The sequence below is a fragment of the Pyxicephalus adspersus genome, chromosome 10 (genome assembly GCF_032062135.1).
Source record: "Pyxicephalus adspersus chromosome 10, UCB_Pads_2.0, whole genome shotgun sequence".
Taxonomy (NCBI): Eukaryota; Metazoa; Chordata; class Amphibia; order Anura; family Pyxicephalidae; genus Pyxicephalus; species Pyxicephalus adspersus.
Window position 1 is genome coordinate 57,735,503 of NC_092867.1, and position 22,185 is coordinate 57,757,687.

At 41.3% G+C, this 22,185-nt stretch overlaps 1 protein-coding gene across 1 annotated transcript; it reads left to right on the forward strand.

The window, feature by feature from the left end:
• Positions 1-306: 306 nt before the first annotated feature.
• Positions 307-21,052, forward strand: LOC140338902 (uncharacterized). The gene is given in 22 exon segments (XM_072423220.1): positions 307-529; positions 912-989; positions 2,815-2,933; positions 3,053-3,202; positions 3,278-3,401; positions 3,517-3,614; positions 3,712-3,784; positions 4,077-4,175; positions 4,315-5,012; positions 5,014-5,229; positions 9,472-9,627; positions 9,703-9,826; positions 9,932-10,029; positions 10,350-10,458; positions 10,742-10,843; positions 11,196-11,291; positions 11,971-13,040; positions 18,877-18,954; positions 19,055-19,210; positions 19,342-19,459; positions 19,714-19,809; positions 19,884-21,052. Coding segments are annotated over 20 exon segments (4,626 nt in total). The 5' UTR covers positions 307-529; positions 912-989; positions 2,815-2,855; the 3' UTR covers positions 20,771-21,052.
• Positions 21,053-22,185: the final 1,133 nt, after the last annotated feature.

Sequence of the window (22,185 nt, forward strand, 5' to 3'; positions counted from 1 at the left end):
ATTGTCTATGAGTATACTATTCTCAGCTGGGACTGCACTTGTTACTCACAGACCAACTGAGTGGAGGCACTGCGCTTATGAGAGATTCCATCCTGTTTCCCCAGATAAAGGTTCTGCTCCTGTTCTTCCACAGTAGCCTGCAGAGTGGGTCAGAATAGGGCCACATATACATGCTGTGCCATATCTATCAGGTTCCCCTGTCTCCTCCTCACACATCACCACAACACACACTCTCCCTCTCCCTCTCTCTCTCTCTCTCTCTCTCTCTGACAGAATACTAGTGTTCTTTCTTTCTTTGACCAGTAGGGGGCGCTCCTCCCTGGACAATGACGTTGCTAAGGGAGGCGGTGCCCTCGGCCCCGCCCCTCTTGGTGCGTCACGTTACCAGGCTCTGGGAGTGGAGTGGGGGGAGGGCCTTGGCACGGCCGTCCTATATACAGAGCCAGGGGCTTCTCCTGCTCCTCTGCATGCATGGACCTGCACACACATCTGCCCCAAGGAAAACCTGGAGATCGCTGAAAAACTACAGGTCTGTATAACACCAGCAACCCTTATCTTTGACATTGGCGCCATCTACTGACGATCTAATGATTAACAATTCAGATTTCTCCACTATATCTTGTGGTGCTTGAGCCTACCTGCCTTGAGTATATGTTTGAAGTGTACTTTCATTCTAAAATATCACTATATTGGCACTAAATGTTTTCTATACTTATAACATCAGTTGCACAACAGACCATGTAAGTTGCTTTTACAATTTACAGTATTTATTTATTAATTCCTAATTATATCTATTATGTGTATGTAATATCATCACCCTCTTTTCATTATGTGGAAAATCTCTTTTGACCTGTATGCTTGGACCAAAAACTGCTCAATATCATTTACATTGTATGTCTTTACACATTTAGATATTATTACTGGATGCGTACAAATTTGCGGAAGTGCCTCTACCCCTGAAGAAGCCAAAACCAGGCGAAACGCATCAGGTAAAACGGTTACTATGAACTGATATGTTGCCTTGTACTATAACAAAGCTATGGATTTACTTGTTCGCATGTTAGACCAGGCATAGACAAACTATGTCCTCCGGGTCATATATGACCCGTTAGGCTTCTTTATCCGGCCCGTTGAACTCTCTCTCTACTTCAGCGGATCGGCTGAAGTGGATCAGCGGCTCTGGCCGGTGCCCCCCTGAGTTAGGTCATGAGAAGGACCCGGCTGGGGGGGCTGCACTGGCCAAAGCTGCGGACCATGTTCCCTGTAGAAATCCCGAGCTCGAGGAAGTGGGCTCAGATCTGTGAAACGGGAGAGTGGGCGGGGTTATGTCATCAAGATGTCACGTTCAGTGACACCCGTCTCGGTGCGCCATCCATCTAATCCTGGCCCGGCCCCCCTGCCAAATTTTAGAACCCATTGTGTCCCCTGAGCCAAAAAGTTTGCCCAACCCGTGTGTAAGACAATGTATGTATAGTGCCCCCTAGGGCCTGAACTTCACCACACGGGACCACAACTCCCATGGTGGTTCACCAGAACTGATTATTGATGTATCATTGAATACAATACTTTGCCAAAAAAACCCTTCCTCTCCTTCGTCCTTTACATATCCTAATCATACCATCTGTCTGCTCACAAAAAATCAAAATAATCTCATATTTTTTTTCTTTGTGTACTCTTTTTTTCCTTTTTTTCATTTCAGTTCCCTTATTGCCTTTTTTCTGTCTACTCTCTCGCATTCCCTCGCCCTTCTTTCTCCTTTCCTCCTTCCTTTCTCTCTCCTCTCTTTCGTCCCTCCCCCCTCTATCCCTATCCTTCTCTTTTTCTCTCCTCCCCATCCCGTCTCCTTTATCTCTTCTTTCCTTCCTCTCTCCTCTCCAATCTCTTTCCTGCTCTTTCTTCCTTTTTTGTATCCTTTCCCTTTTTAATCCCCTTCATCTCTCCTTGTAGTTCTTTGTTCTTCCTTTCTCTTCTTATCTCCCTCATCATTTCATTCTTCTTGCTTTCACCTTCCACTTTCTGCTCACTACTATTTTTTCTTTTTCCCCTCTCATCTATTTGCATAGACTCTTGTAAATGGCACCACACAGATGCAGATTCAGAAAAATATTTTAAAATGAATCCTATGAAAATAGAATAAATTTATTCAACGTATCACTCATTCATTCTTCTTACTCTCTTTGGTTCCAATATGTTTTATTGAAAGTGCCAAATACAATTATATATTGGCTATATATTTGGGTATAGGGCATGCTGTACATAGGAAATCAGTTCCAAAATATTGCTTTGCAATACTTTCGCTGCTCACTGACCAGACTAAATAAACACTAGATGGCGATTAGTAACTGAGGAAATGTCCTCAGTACAAGAGTCAGCAGCCATTTTCTTGTAGCCCAAAGTAGGAGGTTTTATAAAGACATTTCCTGGTGGACAGTGAGTGAGAAGGTGGTAATAAAATCTTGTTATAAGAAAAGGGGTCCCAGCACTCTGGACTGGATGGAGGGAGTCGCGTTATGTGTCCTCTGTATAGCACATAGGGGGTGAGCAGGCTTTACCCTGGGGGAATTAGAGGGAAATAATGGGGTACACATAGGAAGAGATATTATTGTAGAAGCAATCAATGATGGTTTTTCCATCAGACATTGGTAAATTGCATACTGTTGCACAAACAGCAGCAAAGCACAGAGACCCTCTGATGTAGCAAAGTGTGGAAAAGGGAGATATTTTAGCCCTTTTTCATTAAGTCTTTCAATGGCATTACCTGGAAATATTTACTAATTACAAGTGTTTTATTATTCTATTTTGCCTGCAAAACAGTTTGTAAGGAAAAGACTACAAAATAGATTACCTCACCAAGGATGGAAATGGAGTTGAGTCACGTGACGGAGCAAATACTAGACTTTACCCTTGAGATCATTTACCTTCTGAATGGAGAGGTGAGGAGGATTCTGGGAGGGTAACACGACAGCACTCTTAAGGACAAAACTAATTAGCTTTTAATAATGGGCGAACAATGCTTATTTATCATAACCTGATGATTTTGGTTTAAAACAAGAATCATATAGCTTCCAAATTATCCCATGGATTGGTGGTATCCAAAACCCAGAAGGCCAAAAGCTATGTCAAAGAACCTCCATCTCATTCCTATGGAAAGAACAAGATTCTAGAAGTCACCCAGAAGATCACTGAGCTGCTGACGGGAGAGGTGAGTGATGCCGGGAATTCTGGGAGATTTTTATAGGATGTGTCTGGATGGTGACTGTATCATTGTGTGTGTCAGGTTCCTATAAGGTGTCAGAATGTCACTATTTACTTCTCCATGGAGGAGTGGGAGTATTTAGAAGGACACAAGGACCTCTACAAGGACGTCATGATGGAGGACCACCAGACCTTCACATCACCGGGTAAGAGGAGACTTTATTGTAAAAGAGAGAGCAGTATGGAGGGTCCACTTAGACCCCCCCATCATCTGATAAACACAGAGACAATGTATTCAGTCAGCGTATGTGTTTCCTACAGATGGGTCCAGTAACAGGAAGCCACCAGAGAGATGTCCCAGTCCTCTGTATTCCCAGGACTCCATACTAGAGTATCAGGAGATCCCTCAGGAGAATCAGGTAGGTGTGATTAGAAGTTTTATTGAAAGTTTATTGAAAACTAATGTTATTGGATGGATTAAATAAAGGTTCAGAGAAAATTATTTATCTTTTCCAGGGTAATAGCCTGACTGTACATAAGGTTGAAGATAAAGAAGATGATCAATGTAAGGTGGAGGAAGTGTCTTCGGGTGAGTATTAAACACTAAATCCAGAAAAGAATCCCATATTCTCCTTGTTCAGTCACTACAACAATTTCTTCTTCTCACCCCTCTTCTGTCAGTAGACACTAATGGGAGAAGAGTATGTACCCAGTGAGGGAAGTCAGGAGCCATCAGCCTCTATTAGACTCCGGCTCTCCTCCTCACATCATGTGATTGTGTGTCACCAGCCAAGAGACGTGACCAGTCTCCCCCCACACACACTCCCTGTGTTTCTCATACATCTCAGTACAGGGGGCTTCATTCTCATCTTTATTCACAGACACTGGGGACACCAGAGAAACCCAGAGAGATGTCAAATCTGAGGAGGAAGGACATGTAAGGATCGATGAGGAAAAAATTCTGTCAGAGGTCAACACAGGTAATCTCCAAACACTCTGAGTGCTGTCTTAAAAACAGATCATGTACTGGTATGGGATTATTGGACAATACCTTCAGCAGTGTGCATTTGAAATTATCTTGTTTGCAACCATGGTTCCATTTTTTTTTTATTTTACCAGATGGACAACACATCGAGAATTATTCAATTGCCACTTTAGATGGTAAAGTGGAAGATGACTTCACAGAGAAAACTGGTATTACCTCGTATCTTCAGCCAGAATTTTCCAGTGCAGATCTGTTAGCTGATTCCTCTGCTCACAAGGGGAGCTTTACTGAACACTCACCTAATGTTCCTCATCATACAGATCATAGAAGGGATAAAATGTTCTCATGTTCTATATGTGGAAGACTATTTGCTCAAAAGGCAGCATTCATTGCTCACCAAAAAGTCCATACAGCAAAAAAACCATATTTGTGTTCTGTGTGCGGTAAAAGTTTTACACAGAGCTCATGTCTTACCCTCCATCGACGAATTCACACAGGCAAGAAGCCATATCCCTGTTCTGAGTGTGGAAAATGTTTTAGACAGATAGCAACTCTTATTTCGCACCAGAGAACTCACACTGGGGAAAAGCCTTATTCCTGTTCAGAATGCGGGAAAAGTTTTACTGTCAAGTCAGTTCTTACGAACCACAAGAGAATCCACACAGGGGAGAAACCATATTCATGTTTGGAATGTGGCAAGTGCTTTGCCCGCAATTCTGCCCTTAATAGACATGAAAGGATTCATACCGGGGTGAAACCATTTTCATGCTCAGAATGCGGAAAATGCTTTTCAATGAATTCATTTCTTACTATACACAAAAGAACGCACACGGGGGAGAAGCCATATTCCTGTTCAGAATGTGATAAGGGTTTCTCCAGGAGAGAACACCTTATTACCCACGAAAAGCTTCATACCGAAGAGAAATCGTATACATGTTCTGAATGAGGGAAACACTCTTGTCAGTATAAACCTTTTTATCTTACATCAGAACTCAAAGAGAGAACTTGGAGATCAAAGCTTTCCACCCAAAAACAGAATCCAGGTGCTTTGATGGTGTTCCACACTGAATTTTATATTACTAAGGACTTTCAAATGTTCTACTGTTTATACTTCCTTGAGAACATACCTACCACTGAGAAATAAGCATCTGGATCCCAGTCTCAGTTTTGCATGGTAATGCTTTATGGTCTGACAAGGTCTAAGACACGGGAGTTGCTTCTGCATCATTACTAAGTCAAGCCGAATATTTCAGTGGGGCAGCAATTAAAAGAAATAAAAATAAAAACATAACAAAAGGGAACATTGATCAGTATGTATTTTGAGCTAATGATGTTCAAGTAGGGGTAAACATGGGAAGGTCCTTCCAAACCCTTATATACACTGTATATACAGAGTATATACATATAATCTATGTGAAGGCCACTTGAGAACCTTCACACCAAACTAGTCAAAGCATATCTTTATGAAGCTGACTTTGTACACAGTCATGGTGGAAATCTTGGTAAGAATGAGATGGTCCAAACAGAGCAGAAATAGATGTAAACCAAAATTAGTGGACACATGATTATTAGGCATATAAGATCACAGGCATTAAAAGATTATGATGCCAGAACTCGCCTTGCATATAACAGCCTTACTATTTTAGGAAGGATTTCCATAAGGTTTAAGAGAATATCTGTGGGAATTTGGGCCTATTCCTTTTGTGAGGTCAGGTACTAATTTTGAATGAGACGATCTGGCTTACAATTGGTGTTTCAATTTATCCCAAAGGTGTTTAGTAGGGTTAAGGTCAGGGCTCAGTGAAGGCCTTTCGAGTTGCTCCTCGCCAAACTGGTCACACCATGTCTGTATGGAGCTAGTCTTGTACACTGTCATAGTTACATAGTAAGTCAGTTTTAAAAAAAAACATAAGTCCGTCAAATTCAACCACTAGGAAAATAAACATATCCCAGATATAAAGCCCTATGGACATAGTTGATCCAGAGTTAGCCTGCTACAGGAGAAAGAAAATTCCTGATCCCATGATGCAATCGGATATTTCCAGGATCAATAGTCTGTTATCTTTACTTTAAAGCTTTAATACCCAGTTATATTCTGTGCTTCTAGAAATCATCCAGCTTTTTCTTAAAGCAATCTATAGTAGTTGCTGAAACTACTTCCTGAGGGAGCCAATTCCACATTTTCACAGACCTTACATGATGAACCAGAAAAGGGTCTTCACCAAATGGTTACCACAAGGATGTTAGCGCACAATTGTACATAATGACATTGTATGGTGAAATAATAACTAAAACTTTCACTGGAAACACAGAGCTCAATCATTTGGAGATGGTTCACATACATTTTGGTAGATGTGATAATCAGACATTCATCTTGTGTATATACAAAAAAATTTATTTTATGTATTCAATAAAACAAATGTTGATCAAAGACAATGGAGATTTTGAAGTTATTCCTCAATTTGTTTTTATAGCTGGCCTCTGAGAATGGGCCAAACAGACCCAGAGAAGATAAGTGCACACAGATATAACTTCATTGATGTGTGGTGCTCTTCGTTCACCATCTGGTAAACTAGATGAACCAACCAAGAGGCGTTGTTACCCTAAGATACGTTGGTCATTTAGACAATAAATATCCCCCTCTACCCATTTATATTTCATAGAGGGAAGTCTATTTGTAGTTCACATTAGATGGACAGTTGGAGAAGCTGATTGTATTGAGATTTTTAGTTCAGTGCACAGGAAGGGCTATAGGCACTGAATTTCTGGTAGCGTCAGCAGGTATTTATCTGTATTTGCAGAGTACCTAAACCCAAGGCTCTAGTCTAGGGTTTAGATACACCTTGACCTGACCACAATTATATATAAAGACAGGAGTGCTAAAAGTTGCTGGCAGATAGAATCCTTCCCATTAGTTCGATTGTTGAACCGCGATTATTATACCGCAGTTATTCCACACTTCCTGCCATTTCAAGTATCTGCACCCGTTACAGGCTGTGGTTTCTTCCACCAGCTTCTACATTACTACAGGATGCATTAGCCAGGAAGATGAACCACTCTGTATCGGGGGGTCAGCGTTGAACTTGGTGGAGTATATGTAAAAAAAAACAAGTGGCACTTTGCTGACAGGGTCACTATAACCATGCCAGATCTTGAGGCTTATTTGGATTTTACTTATATATATTAATAAAAATGTTCCCCATTTTGACAATAATTATAAGAACACATTAATTCCTATCACAAAATTACAGTCCAACAGCCACTATCCGTTCATGAGACAAAATTTAGCTTCCCCTCACAGCTGCCCATTTGCTCTCTATGGTATCTAAACTCCTCCTACTTCCGCTCTGTGCGTTCCAGCAGCTTAGTGGTTGCCATAGTGACCGGCTTCCTCTCCCAAGTGTTCATATCACTGCGCGGCGACCATATTGTTGTAGCCTATTTTCCCTTCAAGCAAAACGTTTCATATTGGAATACATTTAGCTAAAACGGTCAATAATTTGCAATAACCTCTCTTCGCTTTTCCAGTGAGATTACAAAGATGGTAAGGTTGCCTTTTTTTACTAGGTCAAAAAATATAAAGTGTCCTCACTTTGGTAGGCGGCCATTTTGTTGTGTTCCAAAGAAGAAGGGATTGGAGGACTTCCTGTGGGAGGTTGGGGAGTATTTGTCCACAGAGGAGGAGGTAATAATGTATTTTTATTATAAGAGAAGGGGTCCCAGCACTGTGTGGGGATAGTGTCATGTGACCTTGAGGGTCTGGTGATATGTGCTTTATACAGCACACATTCAGGGCTTAGTGTCTACATTGTTGGGAATCAGTCTCCTGCAATATATTGGGGTTTCTGTAAATATCAATATAGAGGTCACTTATGGCTATTTTGTTCTCGGTAGCATGTAAATGGTGAATTTTTGTGAACACAGACACCATGTAAGACAGGAATAGTCAGGCAAGGTGTGGTACAAAGAGCTGACAATCACTGGTACACGGCTCGGTGCAGAGTATTATTTTCCACTCTCAGTCCAGACATATGACCTCATTGTGATCATCATTTGGTTTTCTGGTTTATGTACTTCACAATGACATCTAAACTTACATCTTCTAGATATTTGTTTTTCTCTTACAGGGATTAATAAAGTGTAGTTGAAGGCAATACGATTTTTAAGGAAAGGCCATTAAGGCCAAGACCATCTGAAGATGGAGAGAGAGCGCCGTTGCACGACCGAGAGCATATTAAACCTCACCCTGGAGATCGTCTACCTGCTGACTGGAGAGGTGAGGAGGATTCTGGGAGGTCACATGATGTTACAAAATCCCTCCTAATGAAATATAGAAGTCGTTATTGTAATAGCCTAACCTATAATACATGATCAGTGTTTATTATTATTATTATTATTATTATTATTATTATTATTAATAAACAGGATTTATATAGCGCCAACATATTACGCAGCGCTGTACATTAAATAGGGATTGCAAATGACTGACTAATACAGACAGTGATACAGGAGGAGAGGACCCTGCCCCGAATAGCTTACAATCTAGTAGGTGGGGGAATTTCACACACAATAGGATGGGCGATATGTAGTGGTGGGAAGTAATGAGGGTTTAGCAGACAGAAGAAGATGGGTAGGCAAGTTTGAAAAAATGAGTTTTGAGCGCTCTTTTAAATGAGCAGAAAGTAAGAGCAAGCCGAAGAGGGCGAGGAAGACCATTCCAGATAGTTGGGGCAGCTCTAGAGAAGTCTTGTAACCGTGCGTGTGATGAGGTTATGAGTGAGGAAGTCATTAGTAGATCATTGGAGGAGCGGAGGGAGCGGCAGGGGGAGTATTTTTTAACCATGTCAGAGATGTAAGTGGGACAATAACTGTGTAGGGATTTGAAGGCAAAGCACAGGAGCTTAAATTTGATTCTAAGGAGAAAAAGAAGCCAATGGAGAGAACTACAAAGAGATGCAGCAGAAGAGGAGCGGTGGGAAGGATGGATGAGTCTGGCTGCAGCATTCATGATAGATTGTAGAGGAGAGAGTCGGGTTAGTGGAATACCAGCGAGAAGGATGTTACAGTAGTCCAGATGAGAGATGATAAGAGCGTGTACAAGGAGTTTGGTGGTCTCAGGGGACAGGTAGGGGCGGATTTTTGAGATGTTGAGTAGGTGAAAGTGACAGGACCTGGAAATGTTCTGAATATGGGGGGTAAATGAGAGGGCCGAGTCAAAGGTGACACCAAGACAGCGTGCCTGAGGAGAGGGCCGAATATGTCATAATTTGGTTTAATTGCTTTTATTATAGAATTATATAGCTTTTAAGTTATCTGATGGTTTGGTTCCAACAAACAAGAAGAAGTCCCAGTATCCCATCATGAAACCTCCGTCTCACTCCCTGAGAAGGAATAATAAAAAGATTGAAGAAGTCACCCAGAAGATCATTGAGCTGCTGACGGGAGAGGTGAGCGGTGCCGGGAATTCTGGGACATTATTATGGAATGTGTCTAGATGGTGACTGTATCATTGTTTGTTTCAGGTTCCTATAAGGTGTCAGGACGGTGATGTGCCTTTGTCTATTGTGGAATGGGAGTATATAGAAGGACACAAAGATCTCTACAAGGGTGCAGTGACAGGGAACCACCAGACCCTCACATCACCTGGTAAGTGGAGACTTTCATTTCTTGTTTTGAGGATCTACCTAGATACACACATCCTCCGATATAAAGACGTAGAAACAATGTATTCAGTCAGTGTGTTTCCTACAGATGGATCAAGGAACGGAAATACCCCAGAGGAATGTCCAAGTCCTAGTTATCCCCAAAATGAGGCAACAGAACATCTCAAGATCCTCCAGATTGATGAGGTAGATCCAAATCTGAACTATATGTCAACAGTTCTAACATAGACCCCAGAAAGATCTCAGAGTTAAAACAGAGTAATATGTCTTCTTGCAGCATTAAGGAATCAGGAAAGCATGTTTCTATTGTTGTGAAGACTGTGAACAATCATCATGTTACAGTTGCATTGGTCAGATGGACTTCCTAAATATTTATTGATAGAAGAGTCCCACCACAGCTCTAAGAAGAACCATTCAACTCTTTTCTCTTAGATATGCAGAGATACAGTATTTCATTGTTAAGTTTTTAAGTGGTGTTAATAATAAGAACAATCCTTCTTGTTTAGGACATGTTGGAAGTAAATCAGGCAGAAACTAGAGAGGAAGCAGATGATTCATATGTGAGGGGTGATGATCTGTGTAAGGAGAAGGAAATCCCTGCAGAGCTCATTCCGGGTGAGTAATAACCACTAAGTCCAGAAAAGAGTCACAGATTCTCCTTGTTCAGTCACTACAACAATCTCTTCTTCTCCCCCCTCCTCTGTCAGTAAACGGTAATAGGGGTACAGTATGTGCCGGTTGAGGGGAGTCAGGAGCCATCAGCCTCTACTGGACTCCGGCTTTCCTCTTCACATCATGTCACTGTGTGTCACCAGCCAAGAGACGTGACCAGTCTCTCCAACACAGACATTCTGGGGTCTCTCATACATTTCAGTACAGGGGGCTTCTTTATTTACAGATCCTGGAGACAACAGAGACACTGAAAGAGGCATTCAGGCTGAGGAAAATGAAGAACATATGAGTATTAAAGAGGAAAAAGTCCCTCCAGAAATGAACTCAGGTGAGTATTATTATTATGTATTTATATGACACATGTACACAGTCCTTAGCGAAGTCATTAGCTACTTTACGCCCTTAACATAGTGTAGGATGAAGTTTGAGGGGACGCTATTAACAATAAATCCAGAAAATAGTCCCAGATTCTCCATGTTCAGTCACTACAGCAATCTTTTCTTCTCCCCCCTCCTCTGTCAGGAGCCATCAGCCTCTATTACACTCCAGCTCTCCTCCTCACACCATGTCATTGTGTGTCACCAGCCAAGAGATGTAACCATCCTCCCCCCTCACACACTCTCTCTGGGGACTCTCATACATCTCAGTACAGGGGGCTTCACTCTCATCTTTATTCACAGAGCCTGAAGACACTCAGAGGGACATCAAAGCTGAGGCAGAGGAAGAAGGACATGCAAGGGTTAAAGAGGAGGAAGTTCCTGTAGACATTGGCACAGGTGAGGAATAAATACTGAATTCAAAAAATATTCTGTTTCAAAACCTTTTAAAACTTGTCTAAGTGCTGTGTTAAAAACTCCATTAGAGTTCAGGTCTAATGCCACCAACATTGCCTCAGTGCTTGTTTTGCCTCTGAAGGCTCATTTGTGAGCAGGGTGGTCAGCCTAAAGCTGCGTACACACGGCAAATTTTTCTCGCCCGATAATCGGTATCGGCCAATTATCGGGCGAAAATCTGCCGTGTGTACAGTCGTGGAAAAATAAGACATCCCCCTGAAAATAAGACCTAGGGCATATTTTGGCATTTCAAAAAATAAAAGACAGTGCCTTATAATCGGGGAAACAGGGTACTAGGCATCTGGATGGTGCAGGGCTCTCATTTCTCCAGACTTGTACAGACAGATGTAATTATCATGCCAGACTCCCAGTGGATGCTGGATGATCTATGACTGATTTACCACCCTGCTTCATGTTCTGTAGCTTTAACCACATAGCTAATGAGGTCCAAGATTTGATATCAATGGGCTTCTCTGAATCTGTAATTCCTCTGACTCCAAAGCCTAGGAAGGCTACTTCCCTTAACGTTTATTGTTACCGTAATTACCTTGTAATTTCACAATATCTAACATATAGTGTGATTTAACATTAATGACCCTTCTATCCCTCTTATTTCCCCTAGATGGACACCACATTGGGGATATATCTGTTACCTCTCCAGATAATGAAATAGAAGATGATGACCTATCAGAAGATTCTTCAGAAGAAAACCCCATTATTCCCTACCTCCATTCAGTACTTCCCACTGCAGATTTGTCACCTGATCCCTCTACACCTGGGGGAACCTTTCCTGAACTTTTCTATCCCCTTCATACAGATTATAGAGGGGGTGAAATCTTCTCATGTTCCATATGTGGGGAATTTTTTGCCCAGGAAGAGACACTCATCACTCATCAGAAAATTCACATAGCAGAGAAGCCATATTTGTGTTCTGTGTGTGGGAAACGTTTTATGCAGAAGTCTTGTCTTATCCTCCATCAACAAATTCACATTACTGAGAAACCATATCCCTGCACAGAGTGGGATAAGTGTTTTACACAGCTAGGGACACTTATCTCACAACACAGAACTCGCAATGGGGCAAAGCCTTATTCATGTTCAGAATGTGGTAAATGTTTTACGATGAGTTCATCTCTTTCTAGGCACCAGAGGATTCACACGGGAGAAAAGCCTTATTCATGTTCAGAATGTGGGAAATGTTTTTCTCAAAAATCACACCTTATCACCCATAAAAAGCTTCACACGGGGGAAAAGCCCTATTCATGTTCAGAATGTGGGAAATGTTTCTCTCAGAGGTCACACCTTATCACCCATGAGAAACTCCATACTGGAGAGAAGCCATATTCATGTTCAGAATGTGGGAAATGTTTTTCTCGGAGATCACACCTTATAACCCATGAAAAACGTCACACCGGGGAGAAGCCGTATTCATGTTCACAATGTGGGAAATCTTTCACACGCAGACCTCACCTTATTACCCATGAAAAGCTTCATACAGGAGAGAAGCCATATTCGTGTTCAGAATGTGGGAAATCTTTCACCCGGAAGTCGCACCTTATCACCCATGAAAAGCTCCATAATGGGGAGAAGTCATATAAATGTTCAGAATGTGGAAAATGTTTCTCATGGGGAGGCAGTCTTATTAAACACCGGAGAACTCACATGGGTGTAAAGACATATTCATGTACAAAATAAATTGTTTTTTTCTCAAAGAACTTATAAGGGATCAAAAGCATAATTATTGAAACGTGAGAAATGTTCTACAAAAAAACAGCATAACCTGTATCTTGCATTAAATAAAACAAAAGTACATCTGTGTTTATGTTCAGGATGTAAGAGAAGTTTACTGTGAAACTAAACCGGGGGGGGGGGACAATATGGACCACACATTTATCCTGTCAGGTAAAGTAAATAAAAGCACATTAAAAGTGACACTATATCTAGTTACTGAGTGGAGTTTGCTTGTTAGGCAATCCACAAAAAAGTGTATTTTTTTTTAAAAAGGTACTTGAGGGCATTTACAGAGCATTTTAGGATACCAAGAAAAACTTGGTAGGGATTTTGATTTACCTGGAATATCTTATTATTGGCTATCTGAAACACTCGGGAAATGCCCCAAATAGTTGATGGATATCTTTTTTGTGGATTTTCCAACAAGCATAGGGCTTGTCATTGGATCCCAGTTCTTCGGTTTGTGTTTGCGCTGCTGGCATCAGCTCCTGCAGTGGTGTTGCTTGCAATGGATACAACCATATCTCCTATATGCAGGAGATTTTATATTTGATCTCTGTTGCAAAATGCGTCAAATGAAATTTCCCCCTTTATTGTAGAAAGCTTAAAAGAGCCAACCTTTGGAGGGGTGATATTTATTATAATTAATATTCATTGAAATCAATCCATGTAAAATGATACCTCTTGGTTTTAGTCTTTGTAATGTATTAATATTTTGGTACTAAATAAAATGTTTTGATTTTAATTATATAGATATAGATAAAAACATTTGCATATAGTAGAAAGCAGGTAAAAAATGTCTTCTTATGAAATGAGGAGATGTGGGTTTAAGAAGAATTAGAGGGGTAAAATCCTCATTGCTTGACCTGTCTTCCTTGATCACTGAGGCACCTACCAGATAAGTAATAATTTTATAGTAACGCAACAAAGAGCTATAAATGATAACACTGTAGGCAGAAATGCAGGCATAATATACTGAGTATAACTAAATGAATTACAAAGGTGAGAGAAATTTAGATCTAATATGTGTGGTGGGATAATGCAGGTATAGTGTTCTTAGACTTGACTTCTTCAGAGGTTGGTCAAACTTGATCATATATAAGTTCCCTCTCCCCTAGTTTTTTATAAATGCCAACGCCTAAAGAATATACATATGTAAAAGAGAGAGGATAAAGCAGGTGTTTTTTAGGCAAAACGTGTTAAATTAACAAAAAACAAATGCTTTCCTATAAGCATACAAATAATTAGGTGGTCCACCCCTCAACACAGGTAGGGTATTGGACCACAAACAACTAAACAAAGGTTCTATACCATGCACAAGGATTGTCCACCCATTCGGTGGGATAGTGGACTCAACACTAAACCAAAAAAGCTCCTGTCAATAAGTGCCTGTTGGTCCTATGCCAACAGCTAAAGTGGATTATGTCGCAGAAGAAGAACAAGGATAGTAAGGCTTCCTCAGGGGAAGTTGAGACAAACGGTATATAGCAATGGATTGAGTTTTAGGGAGCCAGATGAAAAGGTTAGATAAGGATCAGGCAAGCAGCAAGTTGAGGAAATCAGGGTACTGGGGTTGGTGCTCAGTAGGGATAAGCGAGAATGCCTCTGGGTCCGCAAAATTTTGGCAAACCAATTTCGCGTAACTATTGGAAGATCGAGGAAATCATTACAGGAGGATTCTCAGGGCTGCTTTTAAGTACAGCCCGGTGATCGTGGGAACTGAACTGCAGATGAACTCACAATGAAGAAACTCAATTGAGAGTTTGCCTGCAATCACAGCGTACAGCATTGCCCCAATCCCCCAATCAGCTGTGACTGCGAAGTTCCCACAGTCACCGGGTTGTACTTATCAGCCCCATGACTGTGGGAACTGAACTGCAGATGAACTCCCAAAGAAGAATCTCCAGCCCTGAGAATCCTGAGAAACCTCCTGTAATGATTTCCTCGATCCTCATGCCATAGCTGCATTCATTGATCAGCACAGCCTGCAATTTTTTTTTTTAAATTTAAATTTGAGCTTAATAGGCAAATTTACACCGATGAATTCGCCCCCGAGATCGGGCTTTAAAAACTCGCTCACTCATCCCTAGTGCTCAGAGGTGGAGATGTAACAAAAGTTGATGCCTCCACTCAGTTTGTGCTCCAGTAATGAGAGCCATCAGCGCCCATCAGGAGCTGTCTTGGTTAGCACCAGATGAAAATCAGCATGTATAACACAGGACCCCTGCAGAACACAGGACCCCTTCATAGAATCTCCAATCCATTGTTTCCGTTGTCTGCGGTGAAATGTCAGTTAAGTGGACGACTCCTTGTGCAACCTAGGAGCCTAGGAGTTCTTGTCCCACTTACATTTCTGACCTGGTAAAAAAATACTCCCCCAGCCGCTCTCTTCGCTCCTCCGATGACCTAATAATGACTTCCTCACTCATAACCATCACACGCACGAAGACTTTTCTAGAGCTGCCTGTCTCTCTGGAATGGTCTTCCTCGTCCTATTCGGCTTGCTCCTATCTTCTTCTGTATTTTGAAACCGTCCTAAATTTACACCACTACATATCTCCCCTCCTATTGTGTGTTAATTCCTCCACCTAATAAATTGTAAGCTCTCTGGGGCAGGGTCCTCTCCTGTGTCACCGTCTGTATTAGTCTGTCATTTGCAAACCCCTATTTAATGTACAGAGCTGCATAATATGTTTGCGCTACCTAAATCTTGTTTATTTTTAATAATATTAATTGACAGGAACTTCTTATGTTTAGTGTTTACTACCCTACCGAATGGAGTGGGTGTACAATCCTTGTGCATGTTATAGGAGAACCTTTGTTTAGTTGTTTTTGGTCCACTACCCTACCAGCATTGAGGGATGGACCACCTCAATTCTTTGTTTGCTTATAGGAAAGCATCTGTATAGTTTTGAGTCCACCACCCCACTATTCTACTCTCTGGGTAAGTGGACCATGCATTCTTATCTGTTTGGATATTATTGTTTATTTGTATTAATCTGTTAACACTTATCCTAATTGTTTACATAATACACATTTGACAATAAAAATGCTTTCTCCTCTTCTTTACATATGTTCCTTGGGACTTGGGACAAATGCAGGTATAGTGTCCTGGGACTTCCTATTCTTGGGGGACGGGACAGCTTCAGGTATAGTGTTCTGGTACTTAACATTCCCCAACAAGTAAAGTGTCCTCAGACTTGTCATTCTTCAGAGATAAGACAAATGCAGGTAAGGTGTCTAAGAGCTGAACTTTTTCAGAAAAGGGAAAAATGAGGTATAGTGTCCTGGGACTTGATGTTCTTCAGAGATGGAACATATGCTGGCATAGTGCCTGAGATTGGTCATCCTTCAGGAATAGGCAAATGCAGATATAGTGTCTTACAACTCTATGTCTTCAGAGATCGGACCAATCCAGGTATTGTGTCTTAAGCTGCGTACACACGGCAAATTTTTCTCGCCCGATAATCGGTATCGGCCAATTATCGGGCGAAAATCTGCCGTGTGTACAGTCGGTCGTCGTCCATCGTCCGACGACCGTCCTGGCGGATCCATGGACGATGGACGACGACCGATCCTAATGAAAGGGAAGGGGAGAGCGCGCAGCAGGGTGCCGCTCCGTCGCTCTCCCCCTCCCCTCTCCATAGAGCATGAACGGTGCTGTATGTACAGCATCGTTCATGCATCGTGCAGTCTTTTCTTGTTGGAAAGGATCGTGAAAGATCCTTTCCAACGAGAAAAATTGCAGGTGTGTACGCAGCTTTAGAACTTAATGTCTTCAAAGATAAGACAAATGGAGGTATACTGTCCTTGTCATTCATCAGAGTCTTCAGAGATCAGATAAATGTAGATAAATGTCCTGGAATGTGGCCTTCTTTATAGATGGGACAAATGCAGGTATATTGTCTTGTGATTTGACTTCTTCAGAGCTGAAACAATTGCAAATGTAGTATCATGGTCCTTTTTATTTAGAGTTGGGACCAAAACAGCCAAAGTGTCCTGATTCTTGACGTTCTTCAGAGTTGGGACTGATACAGGTAAGGTTTTCGAAGACTTGACTTTCTTTGGAGATAGGACAAACACAGATATCTTTTCCTGGTACTTTACATTCTTCAGAGATAGGACAAATACTGGGATGGTTTTCTTGACTTGACTTCAGAGTTTGGACAAACATAGATATATTCTCCTGGTACTTGATGTTAGTCAGAGATGGAACAAATCCAAGTATAGTGTCCTAGAACTTGATATTCTTCAGACATGAAACAAATGCTGCAATAGTGTTCTGGGACTTGATGTTGGGCAAGAAGAGGGTCCCAGGACCTGAGATTCTGCATAGAATCCAACAGCTGTAAACCTACAAAAGGCTAAAACAGAATGCCTCCGGATTCATAAAAGAGAAATTGTCATTGATTCTCCTCAGATTACCCATCCTGAACACCAGGTGTGTACCCCAAACATTAACTGGGCCAAGAAGTTGCTTCAAGTAACACTTTGGAATAACACCTGATGAAGGTAATACAAAATGTACATTTTCAGTCATTTTTGTTTACAACAAAAACACTGCAAATGTGTTACGATTCACTGTGAAATAATAAGCAGTCCTAACGCCCTTGGACCTCTAAAAAATCAACCCTGTGAAATTCTATTCTATTCATTTTTGTGTTTTTCACCACTAGAGGGCAATGTTTGCCTATGAAAGAACAAAATGTCCTTACTGCAGAGGGATGGTTGCCATTTTGTTGTAGTCCACCATCTTACTTCATTATCTTTGCAAATACATTCTAGCAACAAATATTAGGTTTTGTGTTAATAAGATGTATGGTCATTTTATATTACTAAAAATAAAGTATAAATGTAATATAAAAAAGTAAGGAGGGGGGGCAGGTGTTGCTCTGGAGGGGCGTTCAGTGGCCATTTTGTTGTAGTCCACATGACAGGAGGAACCTTTGGTGTGAGTCTGGAGGGTGAGTACCCAGGTAATAATGTCTTCTTAATAGTAATAAAGAGGGTCCTAGCAATCTCTGTGGATCAGGGGAAGGGTTCATGAGACCATGTTATTCATATTATTCAGCTCTCTAAAAATTCACAAACATGCCACTAACAATAATTTGGCGTAATGTCCCGTCTGCAGTCTATTGTTCCTTCAATAGTCCATGACCAATTGTTTCTAAGAAAAAGTTCCAATTTGTTTTCGGAATGTGGAAGGAAACAAACCAAAATGCTGTTAAACCGTAGAAATCTTGTGATCAATACCGTCCTGGCTGAGATTTGAACCTTGCAGCCTAGCGGTAAAAGGCCACCAGGTAGACTTTTTTTATTGGCCAACAACATCCAATGACCAAGGTCAGACTATCAATGTATCAGCCACAAGGAGATGCATGGTGGAGGATAACTACAAAGGAACCTCCACTAGGGCCGACTGGAAAATTATCTTGGCTTGTTGACAAAGGTGGTCAAGCTATGGGTGGCCATTGGCCACTTTCTTACTTTGTATCTTTCTGAATAGGATCTGTTTGCTTCTCTCTCTAGCCTAGGAGTCAATAGAATTAGGAATTTAAAGGCAACTTGAAGAACATTGCTTTTAAAGCTTTTTATCAGAGCTGTGTTTTGGTATAAAAATCACCATTACCATTAGATGTGTGCTTACTGAGGTATGGGAGTCAGACTGCAGTAGATGTGAGTACCTGATCCTGCCGGTTCCAATATGCTTTAGCTTATTTTCAAAAAATGTATTTCTTTTGGTTCAGGCAATGTGGACATTTACTGAGAAACATCTCTAGATATCACCTGATTGAAGATGGAGAAGGTGCGGAGTGATATTACTGAGAGGATATTAGACCTCACCCTGGAGATTGTCTACTTGCTGACCGGAGAGGTGAGAAGGATTCAGGGAGGTTACATGATATACAGAATAGAGATATGTCTATTCTATATTATACAGTATCATAACCTGGTATTTTTAAATCTAAATACAGAATTATATAGCTTTTAAATTATCGGATGGTTTAGTGGCAACCAATACGAAGAAGACCCAAAGCTCTATTAACGAGCTCCAATTTCACTCCCTGGGAACAACTAATAGGAAGTTTGAAGAGATCACCAATGAGATCATTGAGCTGCTGAAGGGTGATGTGAGTAATGCCAGGAATTCTGGGACATTAATATCAGATTTGTATGGATGGTGACTGTATTATTGTGTGTTTACAGTAAGTAATATTGTCTTCAATTTCTTTTAACACAGAAGCATTCTTTCTTTGTATAGTTGACCTTGGATGTAAACCAGATCGGTTGTCGGACAGCAACAGAGGAAATCAGAGGTCCATCTGTGGTGAATGATGAGCAGTGGAAGGAGGAGGAAATCCCTCCAAAGATCAGCACAGGTGAGTAATAAATCCAGAAAAGAGTCCCAGATTTTCCTTGACCAGTCACTACAGCAATCACTTCCTCTCTCTCTGTCAGTAGATAGCAATGAGGGACAGTATGTGCCCAGTGAGGGGGGGAGTCAGGAGCCATCACCCTCTATTAAACTCCGGCTCCCCTCCTCACATCATGTCATTGTGTGTCACCAGCCAAGAGACGTGACCAGTTCTTCACACACTCTTTGGGGTCGCTTTACTCTCAAATTTATTCACAGACCACAGAGGCGTTCAGAGAGATATCAAAACTGAGGAGGAGGAAGAAGGACATGTGAGGATTAAAGAGGAGGAAATCCCTCCAGAGATGAACACAGGTGAGTAATAAATATTAAATCCAGATAAGGGCTAAAAGTAACAATAAAAAGCAAAATTTTCCTATTTCCACTAGATGGACAACAAAACAGAAGCCACTCTGAGAAATTCCCCATTATCGCTCCAGATGGTAAAACAGAAGATGATAGGATTATGTGCGAAGAAGAGAGTATTTCTTTGAATCTTCATCAAGTACTTCCCAGTGCAGATCTGTCATCCGATCCCTTAACACCCGAGAACAGTTTTCCCAATCTCTGTCCTCCCGTTGACCATCATATAGTTTGTAGTGGGGATGATGCATTACCATCTTCTGATCAGAATGAGGACCTAACTTCCCAGTCAAGATTTCACCCAACGGAAAAGCCCTATTCTTGTTCCCAATGTGGAAAATGTTTTACTCGAAGAGCTTACCTTGCCAAACATCAAGTAATTCACGCTGGTTTGACACCATTTTCATGTTCTGATTGTGGCAAATGTTTTACCCGAAAAACCAGCCTTCTCAGTCACCAGAGAACTCACTCTGGGTTAAAGCCGTACTCGTGTCCGGAATGCGGGAAATGTTTTACTTGGAGAACCACTTTCATCGAGCACCAGAGATCACATACAGGAGTGAGACCATATTCATGTTCAGAATGCGGGAAGTGTTTTTCGTTGTCTTCATCTTATAGCAAGCACCAGAAGATCCACACAGGAGAAAAACCACATTCATGCACAGAATGCGGAAGGCATTTCACCCGCAGTGACCATCTCATGATACATCAGAGGACTCACACCAGAGAGAAGCCGTATTCATGTGCTGAATGTGGGAAATGCTTTAATGAAAAAGCGAGGCTTGTCACACATCAAGTTGTTCACACCGGTATCCATCCATTTTCCTGTTCTGTGTGCGGAAGAGGTTTCATTACCAATTCCAGACTTGTCAAACATCAGCAGATCCACCTAAGCCTGGAGCCACAGATTTGATTCTTCTTTGCTGCAGTTACGGACGCAAGGTTAGACCTTGTCCATCTCAGTCTAAATGTGGATGGTTAAAAGAAAACCAGCAGACTCTTTATCTCATATCACATTTGTTATGCTCTCCCCATCTGGATAAATTTGTCAGTACATGAATAGTGGAGAACACCTGATTGGCTCTTTGTGCTGCATCTCCCTGTCCCAGTTTGAGCTTTGCTGTACAGGACCTGCAGATGACTGATAGCAAATATTCGTACTGATTGTATAATAAAAAATATATTTATTGATGCATTAATGAATACAGAGCTACATTATTGTGTGTCTTTTAGGTCTCCATGAAATGCAGCTTTAATATCTAATGGGTAGTCCAAGTGGAATGAATATCACAGTTTGGTAGCTGTGACTTTGTGCCTGCTATACAAGTTTGCTATTCCCAATATAGGGGTTTGGGATTACGAAAGATGTAACTGGAGAAGCCGGAACACACAAAGGTGGACAGAAACACCAGAAAATCCCAGGTGGACAGGAAGTGAGTCAGGAGTCATGGAACAGATTCCACTGTTTATCACATATATGTGTCCCACTCCCTGTTATAATTTGTATGATACAACCATATATTCTTTTTCTTCACCAGCCAATAAAATCCCAAACTTACTTCAAGTTCAGCCTGCTTCCATGCAGATACCTGAAGGATGTGTGGTGGCTTCCAAGTAGAAAGAAGCAGACCATCGACAGTTTATACCATTACATGAGAGATGGAAGTTCACTTAAGGACGTTCACTTGGGTGCCTAAGAGCCTGGGGTGCTCCCTATGCAAATACTGACTTTGACCTCAGTATTCTCTAACAACCTCACCTCCACAGAGCACATCCCTCTATTTAACAATCCTGATCTCTTAGTTCATTGTGTTTTAACTCCAAACATACCTTTATGATATTACAGAACGGGGGTTAGGAAGGATTTCTACTACTGTAGATGTAGAAAGATTTTTGTTGAGGTTGGCTTTTATACAATCTCATGAACATTAGTTTGCTTGGATGTGATGTGAATTAATTGGGCCTAGTTTATAGTTAGGGGTAAAGGAAATTACCACACTGGCCACTGGCTCTTCATTTCTGTGTTTTTGTTGTGGGCCTTGTTTTCCATACTTTCCATCCCACCATTTTTTATTCCTACCAACATTGGCTTTTTTATTACCTGCTTCCCCTATAAATGCATGTGATCAAGCATTATTCCACTTTCTTTTTACACTCTTTGTAGCCAAGCACCATCTGCACTTTCTTTTTTGCTCCAGCACATGTAGGCTCCTTCAGGTCGGAAGATGCTCTGTCATTCTGCCCCAGAGTCCTGTCTGTTGTACAGCTACCCCCAACCAGGAGGTTCCCATCATGCAGTATACGCTCAGAAACTATTACAGGACTAAG